The following is a 17,524-nucleotide window of genomic DNA, read 5'->3' as shown; positions in this document are numbered from 1 at the left end:
GCAAAGGTCAAATCATGCCCACGTTCAGTATTATTGCTAGAGTATATGTTTAAACCTAGTAAATACATGTTTACTCTGGATTTTTGCCATATAAATACTATTTCTTTAAAAAAATCCATTTCATTTCTCAGTGAGACTTCATGGCTATGCTAGTGTAGTTGTCATTTCATTCCAAGATTTTGTTCAATCAGGGAATTTCTTTGATTCTCATCCAAGTACTAATCAGGAGAAACCCAGTTTAGCTTAAAAAAATAAAGAATTGGCCAAGGCAGCCTCAGTGCTGCCAGCTGCTGCAACATAAGCCATAAAAACTGTAAAATCTTGACTGTATTGGAGTAAATCCTGCTTCAGGCAACTTGAGATCAATCCAGTTAATGTTAAAAAAAACTATGCCCAACTTAATTGCTTGTAAATATATCATAATTAATTCTTGCTTTTCCTGGTGTGCCTGTAAGCTTTATCCTAAAGGTGTAATATTAAATGTAACATTTATTTACAATCAAAAACCAGCTATCATTTCCACATTAAATATATTAAGGAAGATAATCAGAAGTAAGGAAGAAAAGCCAACATTCATATGTAAATTAATGTAATGTAACTTAAAAGCTACAGAGAGAGAGAGTGAAAAGGAAAATAAAACTAACAATAACTCACAATCAACAGTACCTATGTAAGGAAACTTGCTGACCCTTCTAAGAATTCTAGGACAACTAGATTGGGATTAGTACAGAGGCATCTCTTTGGGAGGAGGGTATCAAACAAAAACAACCAACCAACCATGGTGACTGACTGTGTGGTCAAATTTCCATCCCTTTATGACCCAATCATTATCCTGATTTCTTTGACTCTTCCTGCAGACACCCCTGGGTGCACAAATGCACAGAAGTATAAACAGTGAGAATAGAGAGCATGGTTTCACCAAAAGGTGGGGAAAGAAAATATAGTTGCTCAATTTATTAAAAATAAGGAATGGGACTATTCTGAATAGTAGAAATCATCAGTAAAATACCTCGGCATTGATTAGCCTATTATATTTTCTTTATTTACCGATTCATGTTTTTATTTGCATCAAATGTAATTTAAGTTAGTAAGGTTGTGTATACAGTTGGTTCATGCATGAATAAAAATCCAGACTCTTCACAATTTTCTTCCTCGCCTTTATAGGTTGTGTTCCATTAATATCAGGGAATTATTAAGATCGGTGTAGTATTATATTATCTGTGTGCAAAGAGCGAGGAGCTTGCAATCTCAGAAAACAGCAGGAAAGGAACGGAAGTCCAAGTAGGGGCAATCAATAATTAAATCAGCTGTTTCAGTTGCCTGTGCTTTGATTTACAGATAAATTTAGTACTCAATCCAGGGAACTAGAGGATGGTGCCAAAACTTAGTGGAAATAGTAAAGGTTGAAAATGGATTTGAATCAGTGTGATTGTTGTACATGGAACCTGTATAAGTTTTGAATTTCTAACTTTGTACTCTATGGATACTTAGCAGCAAAATGTCATTGCTACATTCACAAAGTAGGGACACGTTGACACCTGTAGACTATGGTCTCATTTTATATACAAAATTACACCAACAAAATGTGACATATTACTGTCACATTTTGCCCAGGTAAATTTTATTGGAGCGGAAAAGAATAGCTTAGAGGATGTTTTTTTGGCACTACCAAAAAAAACACACTACCACCACTCATTAATAATTGTAATTGAAATTTGCTGTTTAAATTAAAATGTCCTTTAGAACCCAGGTAAGTAGGCTGCTCCATACCAGTAACAATGAATGGTTGAAAGCTGAAGGTTTTTAGTCATTGATTTTTTAAAAATTAGCCTGCTTTTCACTATTTAACAGAAAATCAAAATAAGAGATTTGCTTTACAGTTGGAATTTACTTATATGGCACTTATCAGATGTGCCAGATGTTTTTATTGCTGTTTCAGTCTCTCAAATTTTGCTTTTCTTGTTTAATTTTTAATTCTATTAAAAATATGAGCTGCAGTGGCACAGTAGTTAGAGCGCAGTACTGCAGACTGCTTCTGCTGACTGCCGGTTGCCTGCAATTTGGCAGTTCAAATCTCATCAGGCTCAAGTTTGAGCCTTCCATACTTCCAAGGTGGGTAAAATGAGGACCCAAATTGTTGGGGGCAATAGGCTGACTCTGTAAACACCTTAGAGAGGCCTATAAAGTACTAAATGCTATTGCTATTAGCAAATATTGTCTAAAAACATGAAAAGTAACACTATATAGATTAAAAGAGACCTGCAGGAGAGGGATAAATGGCAGCCTTGTGCTATTGCAGTAGAAGTCCCTTGTCTTTAGCATGACAACCTGTGTCCCTATCAAACTTGGATGATGACAATATGCCATTTTCATCATTTTGACAAAAAAATTAACTGCTAAATAAGAATCTACTCTCCATTTTAGTCTAGTTTAAGATTAGAACCATAAAAATTAATGAGGCAATTTAGTAATTCCTACCATATCTTCGTGGAATTAAAGAAATTTACTGCTACATTAGACCTGACCTCAACCCAATTGATGGGATTTTGAATACAAGTGAATTACTGTAGGGTACAAGATGAGTTTCTATAGATTGCATTCATTTACCTACAATACGTTTTGCAAAGGCTTGCTATGACTTAGTGCTGAATGATAATCTTGAACATGATCCTTAAATCTATTACCTAGATTATGCAAGATTTATATTTTCAGGAAGCAATGAATATGTGTGTGTCATTAACACACTCAATCCCCAAAAGTATTTTGTGGTAGACTTTCTGGAAATCATAGAATGTATTTCTTTATAACACTTTTGACTGTATTTTTTTTATAAAAGAAGGTATTGAATTTTATAAGACATCATTTTATTGATTTTCATAAGATGCCATTTCATGGATTTGTGATCAATACCATATATAGACTGAGCAGTCTCACTGTGAAGTTCCAAAAGTTACTAGTGATGGTGTTATTTGAAGTTTCTTTTCAGGATGCTGAAATGTAGTCAGCTAAGGCAGGATCCCCAACCTTTTCGACGCCATGCGCCCGGTTCCGACATCAGCTGGGCGCCGCGGCCGGTACTGGCGTCAGCACCGGGCGCCGCCATCTTTTTTATGACGAAGCGGCGCTCGGTGGCGTCACGAGCGCAGCTGTTTGTCATAAAAAGATGGCGGCGCCAACTCCCTTTTCTGGTGAGCTTTTTCGGGTAGAAATGGCTTTCTACCCGAAAAAGCTCACCGAAGCGCTGCGCCGCCATCTTTTATGATTAAACAGCGCTTCCGGTGAGCTTTCTACCCGGAAGCGCTTTCTCAAAAAGATGGCGGCGCCCAGCAACTCAGCGGCCCGGTAAGGGTTGTTCCATGCGGCCCGGCCGGTCCATGCGACACGGCGATTGGGGACCCCTGAGCTAAGGAGTATCTGATTCAAAACAGACTCAACCAAACAGATATCTGACTCCCAATTATGCCACTGTACATACTTTGGCAATAATTTTTTTCTTTAGAAAATTTAAAAGAAAATATTTGCAAAATTGTAACCGGCAACATTCAAATGCAAAACATTCATTTAGTAGCATATTGTAGACTTTGGGGGCAAATTAAATTTCAGTCTCCTGGTTCCATTTTTATTATTTCCATGCTAAGCAGTAATTTTGCAACGTCTCAAAACTGCCTTTATTATGACAGGGTTTGATTAAACCCTGCAATATTCCTTTCATTATAATATGGGACATTGATTATGAGGAGGTATTTTCAGCTGTACCTTTGAAGTCCACAATATTTCATCTTTCTCTATTGAATGGAAGTTTAATGGTCTATAAAACATTCAGAATTCAATTACTTTTGAATTTAAAATGCCCTGTTTTGTTAGCTGCTCCAATCGTTTGGAAAGCATTTTAAGCTTATAACAGCTCAGTTCTGAGTTTAAAACACTTCCAAAATGATCAAAACAGCCCATACTGAATAGGAAATGTTCTCAAACTTAAAGCAGAGAGCTTCTGCCTCAAAATACCCACCCCTGGTTGCAATTATTAATGTGTATTCAAACAATGTGTATTCAATTATTTTGAGTATATGAGATGGGAATTGAATATGCCTCCTGTATTTAAGATGGTAACATATTCTTTATTCATATATTTGTAAATGAATCCGTATTACAGAAATGGTCCTATATTGAGATGTGCTTTAGAAAATTAAATATTTGTTTATTTAAAATATTTATATCCCCACATATACAGTATTAAACACAACAGCCTTGGGTGGCTCACAACAATAAGATATAAAAACATTACAAAATTAAAAAAAATTTTTTTGAAAAAATCAGACTTTCCATCACCCTAAGATCACCACTGAGCTATGGTGGCTCAGTGGTCAGAATGCAGTACTGCAGGCTAACTCACTGATCACTCCAGGAGTTCAATTCTGAGCAGCTCAAAGTTGACTCGGTCTTCTATCCTTCTGAGGTTGGTAAAAGGAGGAGCCAGATTGTTGGGGGCAAAATGGTAAACTGTTTAGAGAGGGCTGTAAAGCACTATGAAGTGGTAGGTCTAAGTGCTATTACTATTGCTACTAATCCCGCAATTGCTGGGGGCAATGCCAGGCCTTCACAGCCTTCTAGAAAGCTGGGTGTAGATCTCGGAGAAGAGGTGGTTCCATAAGGCAGGTGTCACTATGGAGAAAACATTTTTCCTACGTCCCACTAGATGACAACATTTAAGAGAAGGAACCTAGTAAATGTTTCATCTGGGGACTCCTACTGATAATCATAATTACCAGATTTTCTGTTGAAATGACCTGCTTCATTTCTTTGCCCCCATTTACCAAAAATTTAATCAAAGCTTGCAATTTCAAGAGAATTCTGGTCACTATCGTTATGGGGTGGAGGATTTAGAGTTTAAAACGGGGTCTTCAAACTTGATAGCTTTAAGACTTGTGGACTCCCACTCCCAGAATTCCTCCTTCAGTCATGTTAGCTGAGGAATTCTGGGAGTGGAAGTCCACAAGTCTTAAACTTGCCAAGTTTGAAGACCCTTGGTTTAAAACATCCATTTTGTCCTATAACTATTTCGTTGCAGTAAAAAAAACAAAAAAAAACTGAGGTATGTTCAACCTACGCAACTGCAATTTTTGCACTTTTTAAATATACTGTTATGAAGCCGAAATTTCTCAAGAGCTCAGCAGAAAATATAACACATTCACAGCTGACCCTTTCCAACTTTCAGTGGTGTGAGGGGGGAAAACCACCACCAATTCACTTTTAGATTGCTTCCCATCTCTTAAAAAGAAATGACAAATCCGAGTTTTCAAAAGGATAGCTGTTCTTTTCAATGTTCAAAATGCAGAGGTGAACTTAAGGGCCTTATGCGAAATACTTATTTCCTAGGATAAGCCCCCAGTTATTACTAGTGGCACTATCCTGTTGATTTTGCTGTCCAAATTTGATTGATTAGTATGAAAAAAAAATCTCCAAAACCATTTTTCCAAATGTAATTTGTCGTTCCCACTTCAGGTGTCACTGTATGTTGACTATATAGATTTTTCTGCATTGACCTCATGCCTTGGGGAGGCTAGTTTTTAACTCCTAAGAGAACAGGGTAGTTTAATGTCATGCTGAATATACTGTAAACAAAAACTGATATACAGTAGCTCATGAATATATTTATTTTGCAGAGCTCCTTTTGTACATTAAATGCACAGCAGTGACTTTTCTCTCTGTTATACAGAGGAGCCCATATACTGTTACACACCCCACAACTTCACCCGGGATCAAGCCTTGTATGCCAGAGGATACTGTTGGACAGAGCTAAGAGATGCATTGCCAGGTGTAAATGCCAGCCACTGGCCTTCCTTGTTTGAACATAAATTTCTTCCATATGCTTTGCTGGCTTTTGCTGGCATTATGTACATTCCAGCCCTTGGGTGGGAATTCTTGGCTTCCACCAGACTGACTTCTGAACTTAACTTTTTGCTTCAGGAGATAGATAACTGCTATCACCGGGCAGCTGAAGGCCGGGCACCAAAAATCGAAAAACAAATCCAGTCAAAAGGTCCAGGGATAACAGAACGCGAAAGAAGAGAAATCATTGAGAATGCAGAGAAGGAAAAAAGCCCTGAGCAAAACCTGTTTGAGAAATATCTGGAACGCAGAGGGCGTAGCAATTTCCTAGCCAAACTTTACTTGGCAAGGCACCTCTTCATCATATTTTTAAGCATCATCCCCATCACGTACTTGTCCACCTATTACGCTACACAGAAACAAAATGAATTTACATGCGCTCTTGGAGAACCTCCCGACAAAACCAGCAATTCCAAATTGCTCATACGGGTGAATTGCAAGCTGCCTTCCGTTCAGCTGCAACGCATAATTGCTGGAGTGGACATTGTCCTCCTTTGTTTCATGAACCTCATCATTCTCATCAATTTAATCCACCTTTTCATTGTCCGCAAGTCCAATTTCATATTTGACAAGCTGAACAAGGTTGGCATAAAGACCAAGAAACAGTGGCAGAAATCTCAGTTCTGTGATATTAATATCCTGGCTATGTTTTGCAATGAAAATCGTGATCACATCAAGTCTCTAAACCGCTTGGATTTCATTACCAACGAAAGTGATCTGATGTATGACAACGTCGTGCGTCAGTTGCTTGCAGCTCTAGCCCAGTCTAACCATGATGTTACCCCAACCGTACGTGATTCTGGAATACAAACAATAGACCCCAGCATTAACCCTACAGACCTTGACCCTAGTGAGCCACTAATCATCAAGCGTCCTCGGAAGAAGATGAAGTGGATCTCGAGTTCCAATCCCCTTCCTCAGCCATTCAAGGAGCAGCTAGCCACCGTGAAGGTTGAGAACAGCAAACCTGAGAAGCCAAAGCCAGTACGTCGGAAAACAGCAGCCGATAGTTTGATTGCACCTTTGTTGGAGACCAACTCAAAACCTATCCAACCATCCCCTGTTCACAAAACCGAATCTAATACTCTGTCCACCACAGGTAATGGAAAGAAACATACCCGTCACTTTTCTTTAGATGTTCATCCATACATATTGAGTAATAAGAAACCCAAGCAAGAAATTCCATCCAGTAACTCTATGGCAATAGCCAAAAGTCAAGAGAGTGGATTTTTAAACCAAGAAGACAAAGCCATAGTTCGTGTCACTTCTTCTCTCAAAGGTATGGAGATATTTTTAGCTACTTTTTCCATTGCAGTTGCAGCTAACATAATTGCTCCTTATTTCTGAAAGTGTGACATGCGGTTGGTTCCTTTTTCCATACTGTTGACATCTTGCATGATAGCTATAGCCTCTGCTGGAAATCATTCATCAGGCACTGGAAAAGATGACTGAGACAAACTGAAATATTGATCACATCGTGTGGCAGCCACACAATAAATGGGCTGTTTGCTAACTTGACATTTATCAGCAAGAATCGTGTTTTTAAGCTTATAATGTATGAGCCATTTGTGAATCTTCAATTCTTATAAGTATATTTCTAGCATTGGTGTAGTGCAGAAAAAAAAATGTCCTTGTGCCACTTTTTTCCCCCTCATAAAATCTTTCTCATGAAATCTAAATTTCTTGGGGGCAGTTTCCTGCAATTTAAAACATAAGAATTGGAACAAAATCACAATAAATGTCAGATATTAACATGGACTATAGGAGAGGGAATGGAATGGAATAGAATACAATAAAATAGAGCAGAACAGAATAGAACAGAATAGAACACTTTATTTGGCCAAGTGTGATTAGACACACAAGGACTTTGTCTTCAGTGCAGAAGTTCTCAATGTACATGCAAAGCAACAGGATAGTAATCATCATAATGAAAACAATAAGAGGGTCTAGTAGAGAAGATGAGAAGGATAATAATACTACAGCCATACAACATTGGTAAATATACTTAGAAATAAGAGAGTGCAGTGAGGATTAGGTGTTCAGCAGAACGATGGCACAAGGTGGGGGGAAACTGTCCCTTTGTCCAATTGTTTTGGCATGTAATGCCTACAGCAGCATCCCTAGGAGAGGAGCAGAGTGTACTGAGAAGAACATCATAGGATGTTCTGTGATGTTCATCTATCATCGGGTCTCCTCCCCATCGGAATGGCAGTGTCCCAATAGGGATCTATGGGACCTGACACTGGGACAAAGAAGAAATTTGACTTCTGGCTTCTATTGATCTAATTTTCTAATAACTTGATAATATTGCTTGCAATATTTCCTTTGTAGGATTTCAAAAAACACCCACACAAATATAGTGATGCTATATTAAATACTCATATGAAATTTAAGAGTAATCCTTGACTTCCCACAAACATCTTCTGAAAAGAGTACTGTACATACTTAAAGCAATTTGACTCTGTAAATTAATATAATTTTGAAGCTTCCCTGAAGTTTTGTCCTTATAGTTGAAGCACAGAATGTTAACTAACCTCATTAGCTTCAATGAAGCTACTTTGGTAAGTAATTTATGCTGCCTTCTTATCTTAAAAGCTTTGTTTTCTTCATTTTTTTTAATAATCTACATCATCTTTCTTAACAGTTTGATTGTGATGGTCTCATATCATTGATTAGGATATCACAATTTCTCATGTATTAAATATTTACTCTTCTTGGTATTTTTTTTCAATGTAGTCCAGCATTCAGAGGTTCCTCACTACTTCTTTATTCCTTGGACCCTTTTTAAAAAAATTGTTGTTCACATTTGAGACTGATTTGAGGACAAATTGCATATTTTTGTAGCAGGTCCGGAATTTCAATTTTGAGTTAAGGTGTTTTGTGGTTAATTTTGATCCCTCTCTAACCGGGATTGTATAAAACTTACATAACAAGCACATAATCACATTTAAAGCTATGTATAGCATGGGCTTGAGTATAAAACAAAATACAATAATTGTGTCAGGACTCCAACATGCACTCCCATTCAAATCATATGTCTCTAGCTGCATCTCAGAGGAAAAAATATTGATTTATTAGGAGTTATGTCGGCATTTCCCAGTTGCAGCTGACTCTGACACATCATTCATTTCACCCTTGACCCTGGTCTTCCCCCCAACCCCTGTATGTATATTCTCCAATGAGACACATCCATAGCCAAGAGTCATCAATCATGCTCTCCAGTAATCATTTTGCGGGCCAGAAGCTTCGGCTGCCAAAGCGATTATCTGAAGCATTTAAGGAATGCACTACTTTCCCCCACTCCCTTTCTGCTGGAAACTAAAAAGACCAAAGAAGTATTTTTTAGTTGACAAATTGTGGTTGTTGTTGTTGTTTTTAAATGGTATGCATTCTATATGCATATTACAAGCATCAGTCCTAAGACATATAAGTGGGCTGAGAGAGAATGCCCGTCTCAAAGTCACCTAATGACTGAAGATAGAATATAACCTGAATGAGTTCAAAACTTACACTATTATGCTACAGTGGCTCTCTTCTAAATTAAGCCTCTTTTGAAACAGAACTTGGAAGGAAGAAAGATATCCGCATTCAGGCCCTTCCTTATCCTCCAACCTCATTAGCTGCCTTTTGGCCCGGCGCTCTCATCCAATCTAACAAGTTTAGTTTGCTTTACTTTATTGTCACTGCACCTCGTACAACGAAATTAAATGAGCTGAATTGCTATTGTGGAAATGAAATTAAGAGATCCCACATAATCCTTTTTTTTTTTTTTCAATTTGGGGAAAAGATGTGAATTAGTTAAATAAACAAGTGTTTTGCTTCTCTTTCAGATTCTTCCCTTCCTGGAAACAAGTCCCTTTATCCTCATGACATCTGCAGGACAGTGCCTGCAACTGGCGTTTTCCTCACCTGTACCCATAACCATATAGCGACTTCTGGTGCTGCAACGAAAGCCTCTCTGCCCCAGACTAATAAGGTAGTAGAGTCAGGGCCTGCCCTGAATTGCCACCCTGTGCATCCTCTTCTGCACATCAATACACTGTATGAAGATCCTGAAGAAGAAGGCTCAAGCCTTATAGAAGATTCTTTAGACAACAGAATTCACTCTCCAGCAGAAAGCGGAGACATCATTTCTATGCCTTCCACAAAACAAATCATGCTGGCCACTTTTGATGAACCTTTGGCAATAGTGAATTAGTGAATAGTGCAGAATATTGACGCACAATCCAGAACTGCTGTTGATCAGAGTTTGAACCTGATGTTCCACCTACAGCAGTATGAACCTTATTCTCCCACAAACTACTGCATGAGCATGGAGTGCTGAAATATAAACCCCAGGGTTTGCAATACTCCACATCGGTTATTCAGGGTAGTGTCTTGGCTAATGTCAATCGCTTGCAAAATATGACAATAATAACAAACCAATCAAATTATTCTATGCTTGGAAACACATGCAATAAAGCACAAGAAACATTAGCTGTAGCTTGAAGAATTCCCTTTGGATTACTACAACTATCCAAAATATTTGAAGTGCTTGAATGCATGTCACACCGTGTTTCTTAAAGCACATACAGCCTTGAAATTCCAGCTCACGATGTAAAGTAGCAACAGACGTAAATGTGTAGGATATTTATTCTTCCATTTAAAAAAAAAAAAAGCAGGTGTAAAAATTGTGGTTTGTCTCTAAGATATTTTTTTTTTAATGATAATTTTTTTAAACGATGAAAATGTGTTTCACGGGTATCCATGGCTCCCTCCCATCCCTGACATTAGCATAAAGAAGAAACCAGGAGCTCGATCTTAATCATTACTATGTTTTTATGTGCCAAGAGATGATGAAAATTAAGAGTTTATTTTTTTATTGCCTATTTTATTGTGAACGAGAGTTTTTGAATCAGATACTCTCTTTCCAGAGTGTGGGAAGAGGGTAGCCTATTGCTGCATATTTTTGTTAAATCGAGAGAGGTTTGTAAAACCAGGTTTAAAAACTTTTTATGATGAAGCTTTACAGATGTGAAGAGTATTCAAATAGCGCTGCTAAAATATTACATCAGTTAATTTGCCATTTTAGATGATGGATGTTTATATCTTTTTAAGGACTTGCCTACACTACAGCATAACACAAGCCAAATACACACTTTGGACACATCTACCATGTGATGATTTATTCCAATGGTTGTATCTTGGAATACTGCTAAGGAAAGAAAAGCTGGCTCAAACATGCAAAAGCATACTGTAGTACAAACCAAAGCATTTTTTCTAGGAAAATTAATGCAATCAATGAAGTGACGTTTCAGAAGTTCCTTCAGAGAGAGAGGGGGAGGGAGGGAGGGAGAGAGAGAGAACTTGGCTGTCCCATTGTCCCCAAACCAAGGTAGGGATGAAGTCGTATGGAAGTTGCAAAGTTAAACCCAGTTTACTGCCACTTCGGCTAATGAGCTCCATCCAAGAATGTTTGGAGAAATGTCTCCTTCAACTTGAGAAACGTCCATGGTAGAAGTTCAAATAGCTAAATGTGCAAGTTCTAGGCAGGCTTTCCATGATACATAACTTGAATTAGATGATGAAGAGTTTGTTTTAGAATAATTTCCCCCTTTTAAAAAAAATAAAACAAAAGTCTTCCTGTATGAAATTTAATAAAAGCCTATTAATTTCAGTTCTTACCCTGAAAAGCCAGAAGTTGGATAGGAAGTATAAGATTGCTTTGTGTATAAATTCTAATCAAATTTTGACATGATTAACTGGGATTCAAATTTGTAATTGCTATGGTTCCATATAGGTTAAGTTCATCCTGGAATTAGATAATGAAATTAACTACTGAAATTTGCTAGTTTGAGTTGACAGTAACTTCTAGACTTACAAACATCACCATATCAAAAGTTGCCAGTTTAATGGAGGATGATACAATCCTGTCCCAACATATTTGAAATGTTTGAAAATGCATTTATTGTTGTTTGCTTTTTGCAAATACTTAACCACTGCTGTCTTCCCACCTCCTTGCTGTTTAGCATCCTTCAAAAAGCAATTTATTTGCTTCTCTTCCCATCTGTTGTACTAAGGGGATCTGTATTGCCTTTAAAAGTGCTCAAGGGAAGACCCATTAGTAATCAAAATGATGTATCTCAAAAGAGGAAGAAAAGATTAGCAACCTCAAGCTAAGCGCTGTTGATATTCAGGGGAGTTCTCAACCACAAGTAGAAGAAAAGTGGGCTTTAAATAGAAGACCTCCTAAATAACCCGTATTGATTTTTTTGGCTTGGACCTTTCACAAGGCAGGTATCACCCGGTGGTACATCTTAAGGGGGGAGGGATTGGTGTCAATAGAAATCAAGGTGATGGTTGCATAACACAACTGAAATCCCACTCTTCTTGAACACAAATTGATATTGCACATATACAAGGGCAAGACTTTATTTCTGCTTTTGCCATTTTGACTTTGTTTTAACTCTCCTCAAATGCCTTTTGTATGAGCCCATCCTAAGCAAAAATGGAAGAAAAGACAATCCAGCTCAATTGATAATAACTCTCACCGTGGCAAAAAAATAAAATAAAATAGGGTTTTATCTCCATATGATTTTATTCTTCTTTTTTTCCTCTAATGTAGGTACTACAGGCCAGCTTCTGCTTCAGCAGTTTCCACTAAGCACATGCCTGTGTTAAGCTGTCAGGGGGTGAAGTCTAATGTAGCAGATCACTTTATGACTTCCTGGGCTTTAAACATAGGCGTAGCATTTAAAGCTAAAACCACAAACTTGTGCACCATCAAAACTCAGTTTTAATGTCGTATTTGTTAAGGATGAAGCAACATACCTGCCAGCACTTTGCTATTCCAGACCATACATTAAAGAGATAATAAGAATGTAGTAAGCATTGTTGTTTTCATACAATGTTTACCTTGCTTGGCCTAAAGTGGATCCTTATGGCATATTTCTTCCTGTAATTTTGATCTGATGTTCTTAAGAATAGCTCTAGTGTGGATTTTCAAAAAGCATATTGGAAAAATTAGCACGCAATAACCATTCTTTACCAATTTCCAACAAAACACAAGTTTTTAATACTACTGAAGTAACGTGGAAGGAAATATAATGTTTCTGTTTGATGGTTATGAAACAATGCTGCATAAATTTATAGGTTTAGATTCTTGATTGTTAATTTATTTTACCTCAGACATAAATATGACATAGTATTTATTGAAAATAGCACTGAAAGCAAATAAATATTCTCAATACACTTAAAGTTGACTGTTCTGTATTCAAAATGGTTGTTAGATTTCATAAATAATATTTATAATAGCACTTATATAATACAGTAAGCCACTCTGAAGGACCAGGTTAGGGACAGATTGTCGTGGAGAAAATCTATGTGGTCAGCTTGATGGCATCTAATCAGATATTTAAAAGCTCTATATATTAGTAAATATGGTTTATTACAAATGGTGCTGGGCATGATACAAACATAATTTTAAAAGTGCCCAGAAAAGTTGATCCAGAGAACATAGCATCTCCAGTTAGTTTCTTGGGCCTCAAAACATTGGTCTCTTAGAAAGTTTTAGCATATTTTCTAAAAAGCAAATTCAAAATAGTGTGTGATATTCTCTGCCGAATTCCAGTGAAATTATTTAAAGGATTGAACTGACCATCAAATGAAAAGCACTAAGATATGCATTACTTTAGGTAAGAATGAAACCCACCCAGTCATCGATAGTGTGCTACAGTGCAGAAAAGTTAAGTCCTAGTTAGATAGCTATAAATATCCTCTTGCAGGGGGGTCAAACTGGTGTACCGCGGGCCGGATGTGTCACACATAGACCACGCCCATCCCAGTTCCACGAAGGGAAGAAACATTGCAATACGTCACACGACAGCAACGTGGCGCCACGAGTTTGACACCCGTGCTCTAGAGCAGGGGTCCCCAACCACCGGTCCAGCGGACCGGTGCCGGTCCGTGGAACAAGTCCTACCGGGCGCTGTCTTGCTGGGCGCCGCCATCTTGTTTTGATGAAAAAGTGCTTCCGGTGAGCTTTTCCGGGTAGAAAGCTCACCAGAAGCACTTTTCATCAAAACAGATGGCGGCACCAGCTGATGTCGATACCGGGCCGCGCCATAAAAAGGTTGGGGATACCGGGCAGCGGCGTAAAAAGGTTGGGGATCACTGCTCTAGAGTTTAAACTTTAGAGCTTTTTCTTCCCATCCTTCCAGGGTAATGGATATAAGCTGATCTCACAATGACCTCAGAACATAGTTAAGTTTTCCCTAGCCTTTATCTGAAAAGGGGAGCATGCATCATGAAGCTCATTTCAACCATCCTGATTCTGAAGGTGCCTCTGCTCTGATATTCTGCTCTGATATGAGGCTGGACAGCCATCTTGTCAGAAATGGTATTGGATCTCCTGCTTGAGTTGAGGGTTGGACTAGATTACCTACGAGGTCCCTTCCAATTCTATTATTCCATGCCATTACATGGATGCTTTCTAGATATCTCCTGACATACTCAAATACTGGTTTTCGGGCAGCCCCCCAAATTGTTTTCTAGTGTTACACTTTACCTCAAGGACAAACATGCCTGTTTCCACATTTTTCCTCCATTGGTGTTCTTTTTCGATAAAACTGCCCTCTACATGTTTGGGAGCTCTGGGGGAAGTCCTAAACATTTCTTGGAGTCTCCATGCAAGAAAAAAAAAAAAGACAATGGCATTAAACAATATTTTAAGGTGAGTTCGCCTCCGTGGAGAATCATTCAGCAGAATTCATTATCTGAATAAAAAGTCTTACTCATTCCTGACTTGAAAAGCTACCATCCTTGCCTCAGCTTCATTATTTGAGGGATGGACCCCACAAAGATGTGCTTCTGTTTGGAAGGGCTTAAGTAGGAAATGGTGTGGAGGCTGAATTGGGGAAACCTGCTGTTTGGTTCCTTCTGTTGGGCCACTTGCTCAGTCTTCCCTGCATTTTCCAGTTATTCTGTGGCATTCAAATGTAGTAGAGTACATGTTGAGGTAAGATTTAGTTGCTGGTTGCCTTCACTTCTGTGGGTGAAAGAGAAGGGGAGGGTTGTTCACATTTTCCCAACTGGCGTTTTGGATCAGCTTTACATTTGCCTGATGATTATATTTCTAATACTATATAAGACAGTTAAAATTGGAAGGACTGGGAATATCATAAATCCAGTGCATATCATAAATCCAGGATGTACATTTTTATTCTTGTTGAAATCAACAGCAAAACTCCTCTTGATTTTAATGTATTAAGAAAGACGTCAAAATCTATAAATCAACGTATCTGAAAAATAATTCGGGTATCATTTTCATTAAATAATGGAATGTCATGAGACCTAGGAAGTACATTCGTCACGGTATTTGTCCTATGGGATACCATACCATCTCCCCTGCTTTGACTTTCTATGGCCCCAACCCTGCTAACCTTTCTGTTATTATTGTAAATTGATGTAATCGCTCCAACTAAACTGGGCTTTACATACACACATAATTAATACACATTCTCATTTAGTGTGTATAAATAAAGCTTCACACTATTTTAATTGCAAGTCCATTGTGGTAATAGATTTGTTTATTTGTTTGTTTAGATTTATGTGCCACCCACCTCATCTAGAGGTGACTAGTTGTTCAAGTCTATTTTCTGTCATAGATAACTCTGGACCTCTCATTTTTGATCAGACCTACAAGGCTAGGTATTTTATATAAGCTCATGCCTCAGCCCGTAATATCATAATTAAAGTTAGAATTTCACCCTCCCCTGCTTCAAAACTGAGCTTAGGTAGATTCTTATCCAGCAAAGGAGGTGGTGGTGTTATTTTAGTAAGGAATAGGTGTACAATCTTATGCACAATAATCCAGAAATAAGGTGCACAAATTTTTGCAATTGAACTGAACTAGCATTAATCAACACCACTAGTTTAATTCATAACTGGATTTGATTTAAAATTCAAGTATAACCAGAAATAAAATTTAACGAATTCAGTGGGAATCCAGATAAACAGACAAACCTCAACAAGGAAGGAGTCAAATCAACAAGTCCAAATGTTAAATTTGAGGAGACATTAGAAGGAAATTTCCTGATAATGCAAAAAAAAAAAAAAATCAAACATAGTTGATTTTATTCTTACTAATGAAGTGCTTATCCAAAGCATAGATGGTCCTATGTCAGGATTCAGGAGAATTCCTGAATGTTCTAGCATTACATCAAGAGGTGAGATTAGTTCAACTGAAGTCAGTTCTAACCTGGATCTCATTAAGATACAAAAAGAAAGCCTTCTTTTGCAAATATTCTCTTATTTGCCAGATATAATAACTCCTCAGGGCATGCAAAATTGCAATGATTATGTTTACCACAACAGCCAGTATTACTGCAATAACTAATAAACAAGAGTTAACTGGAATTGAACTTCTATTAAATTCTAACAATCACGTTAAACAAACTGTTCTTGGCTCCTTCTGGTGACTAAACTGATATTTTTCTTTTAACAGGGAACTTTTAAAATAAACTATTACTCCTTTATTCTACATAACTTGGGAACATAAAATCTAATTGTCATAGAATGCTCTTGATCTTATCTATTTTTAGTTCTTGACTGTTTCCAGTTCTCACCAGAGGGAAAGCGTCAGCAACTACGCATCACTTTCTTCAGAATTTTAGAATAATTACAGCTTAAACATAGATGTTTCTATATTTGTTCCAGCCTTAAAATGTGTAAGTATGCTTGATCTTAGAAAAATAAATGTTTAGATAAGTCATACACGGTATATCTACTCATGTGTCTTCTAGATCCTTAATATATTGTGCTATGTCCATGATGGCGAATTTATGGCACGTGTGCCAGAAGTGGCACGCAGAGCCATCTCTCCAGGCACACCAGCCATCACCTGTTCCAGGTTCTGGCGGTCTTCACATGCGCAGGATTGCCAGAAACCAGAAGAGCAGCTTCCTGTCGCGTCTGCGTGCGCTGGAAACTGATCTTCCAGTTTCCGGCATGCGCTTACACACTGGCCAGCTGGTTTTCATGCATGCATGTGCAACAGCAACCAGAAACCCAGGTGGCCGACAGGCATGCGTGCACCAGGGAATTGCTGTTTTGGTTTCTGGTGCGTACGCACTGTGGAGTTGCTCTTCCGGTTTCTGGTGCTCCCCCACGCGTGCGCATGTTCCCGTTTCGGCACTCGGTACCGAAAAGGTTCGCCAACACTCTGCTATGTCAACTTAAATGGGATCCAAATGCCTCCCACTCTGAGGGCATTTTAGAAAGCCTGGAAGACGGCTGTTTCCCCAGGCATTGGCGACTGCAGGCCCTGCTAGATTCTGTGGGACATTTTGGATTGTCTGCTGGATTCACCATCCTGTTCTTTTTCTTCCTTTCTATTTTGGTTTTCGTTGTATCTCTGTTCTTACTATGTTGTTTTCATTCTCCTTAGTATAGTGTGACCCAATCCGACCCACTCTGAAGTCAGGCAGCTACAAGTCAAATCAACAAATAAATACTTAAGAGTAACAGGCGGAGGAAGCTAGACCTGATTAGGCCCAGTTGAGTCAAAGTTGGCTGGTATTTCAGGAGCAGCCTGTCTTGAGAAAGATCACTAATAAAAAATTAGTAAAGTAGAATGACAGTAATCCTTTTGGCCTCA

The 17,524-nt window shown here is 38.2% G+C and overlaps 1 protein-coding gene across 5 annotated transcripts in view; it reads left to right on the top strand.

Annotated features, from left to right (window-relative positions):
• The window catches only part of PANX2 (pannexin 2), a 32,076-nt gene extending 18,951 nt beyond the window's left edge, over positions 1-13,125 (top strand). For 3 of the 5 annotated variants that reach the window (XM_026669008.2, XM_087969416.1, XM_087969415.1), the window contains 2 exons: positions 5,717-7,168; positions 9,720-13,125. In XM_026669008.2, the coding sequence (XP_026524793.1) occupies positions 5,717-7,168; positions 9,720-10,087 (1,820 nt within the window). In that variant the 3' untranslated portion in view covers positions 10,088-13,125. Of the gene's footprint in view, positions 1-5,663; positions 7,169-9,719 lie in introns of all 5 variants that reach the window. The other 2 variants (XM_087969417.1, XM_087969418.1) reach the window with 2 other exon arrangements.
• The last annotated feature ends 4,399 nt before the right edge of the window (positions 13,126-17,524 follow it).

The sequence above is a fragment of the Notechis scutatus genome, chromosome 6, assembly GCF_049901735.1.
Source record: "Notechis scutatus isolate UNSWTSFEM ecotype Mainland chromosome 6, rNotScu1.2, whole genome shotgun sequence".
NCBI classification, from domain to species: Eukaryota; Metazoa; Chordata; class Lepidosauria; order Squamata; family Elapidae; genus Notechis; species Notechis scutatus.
This window is presented reverse-complemented; position numbering and strand designations above follow the sequence as displayed.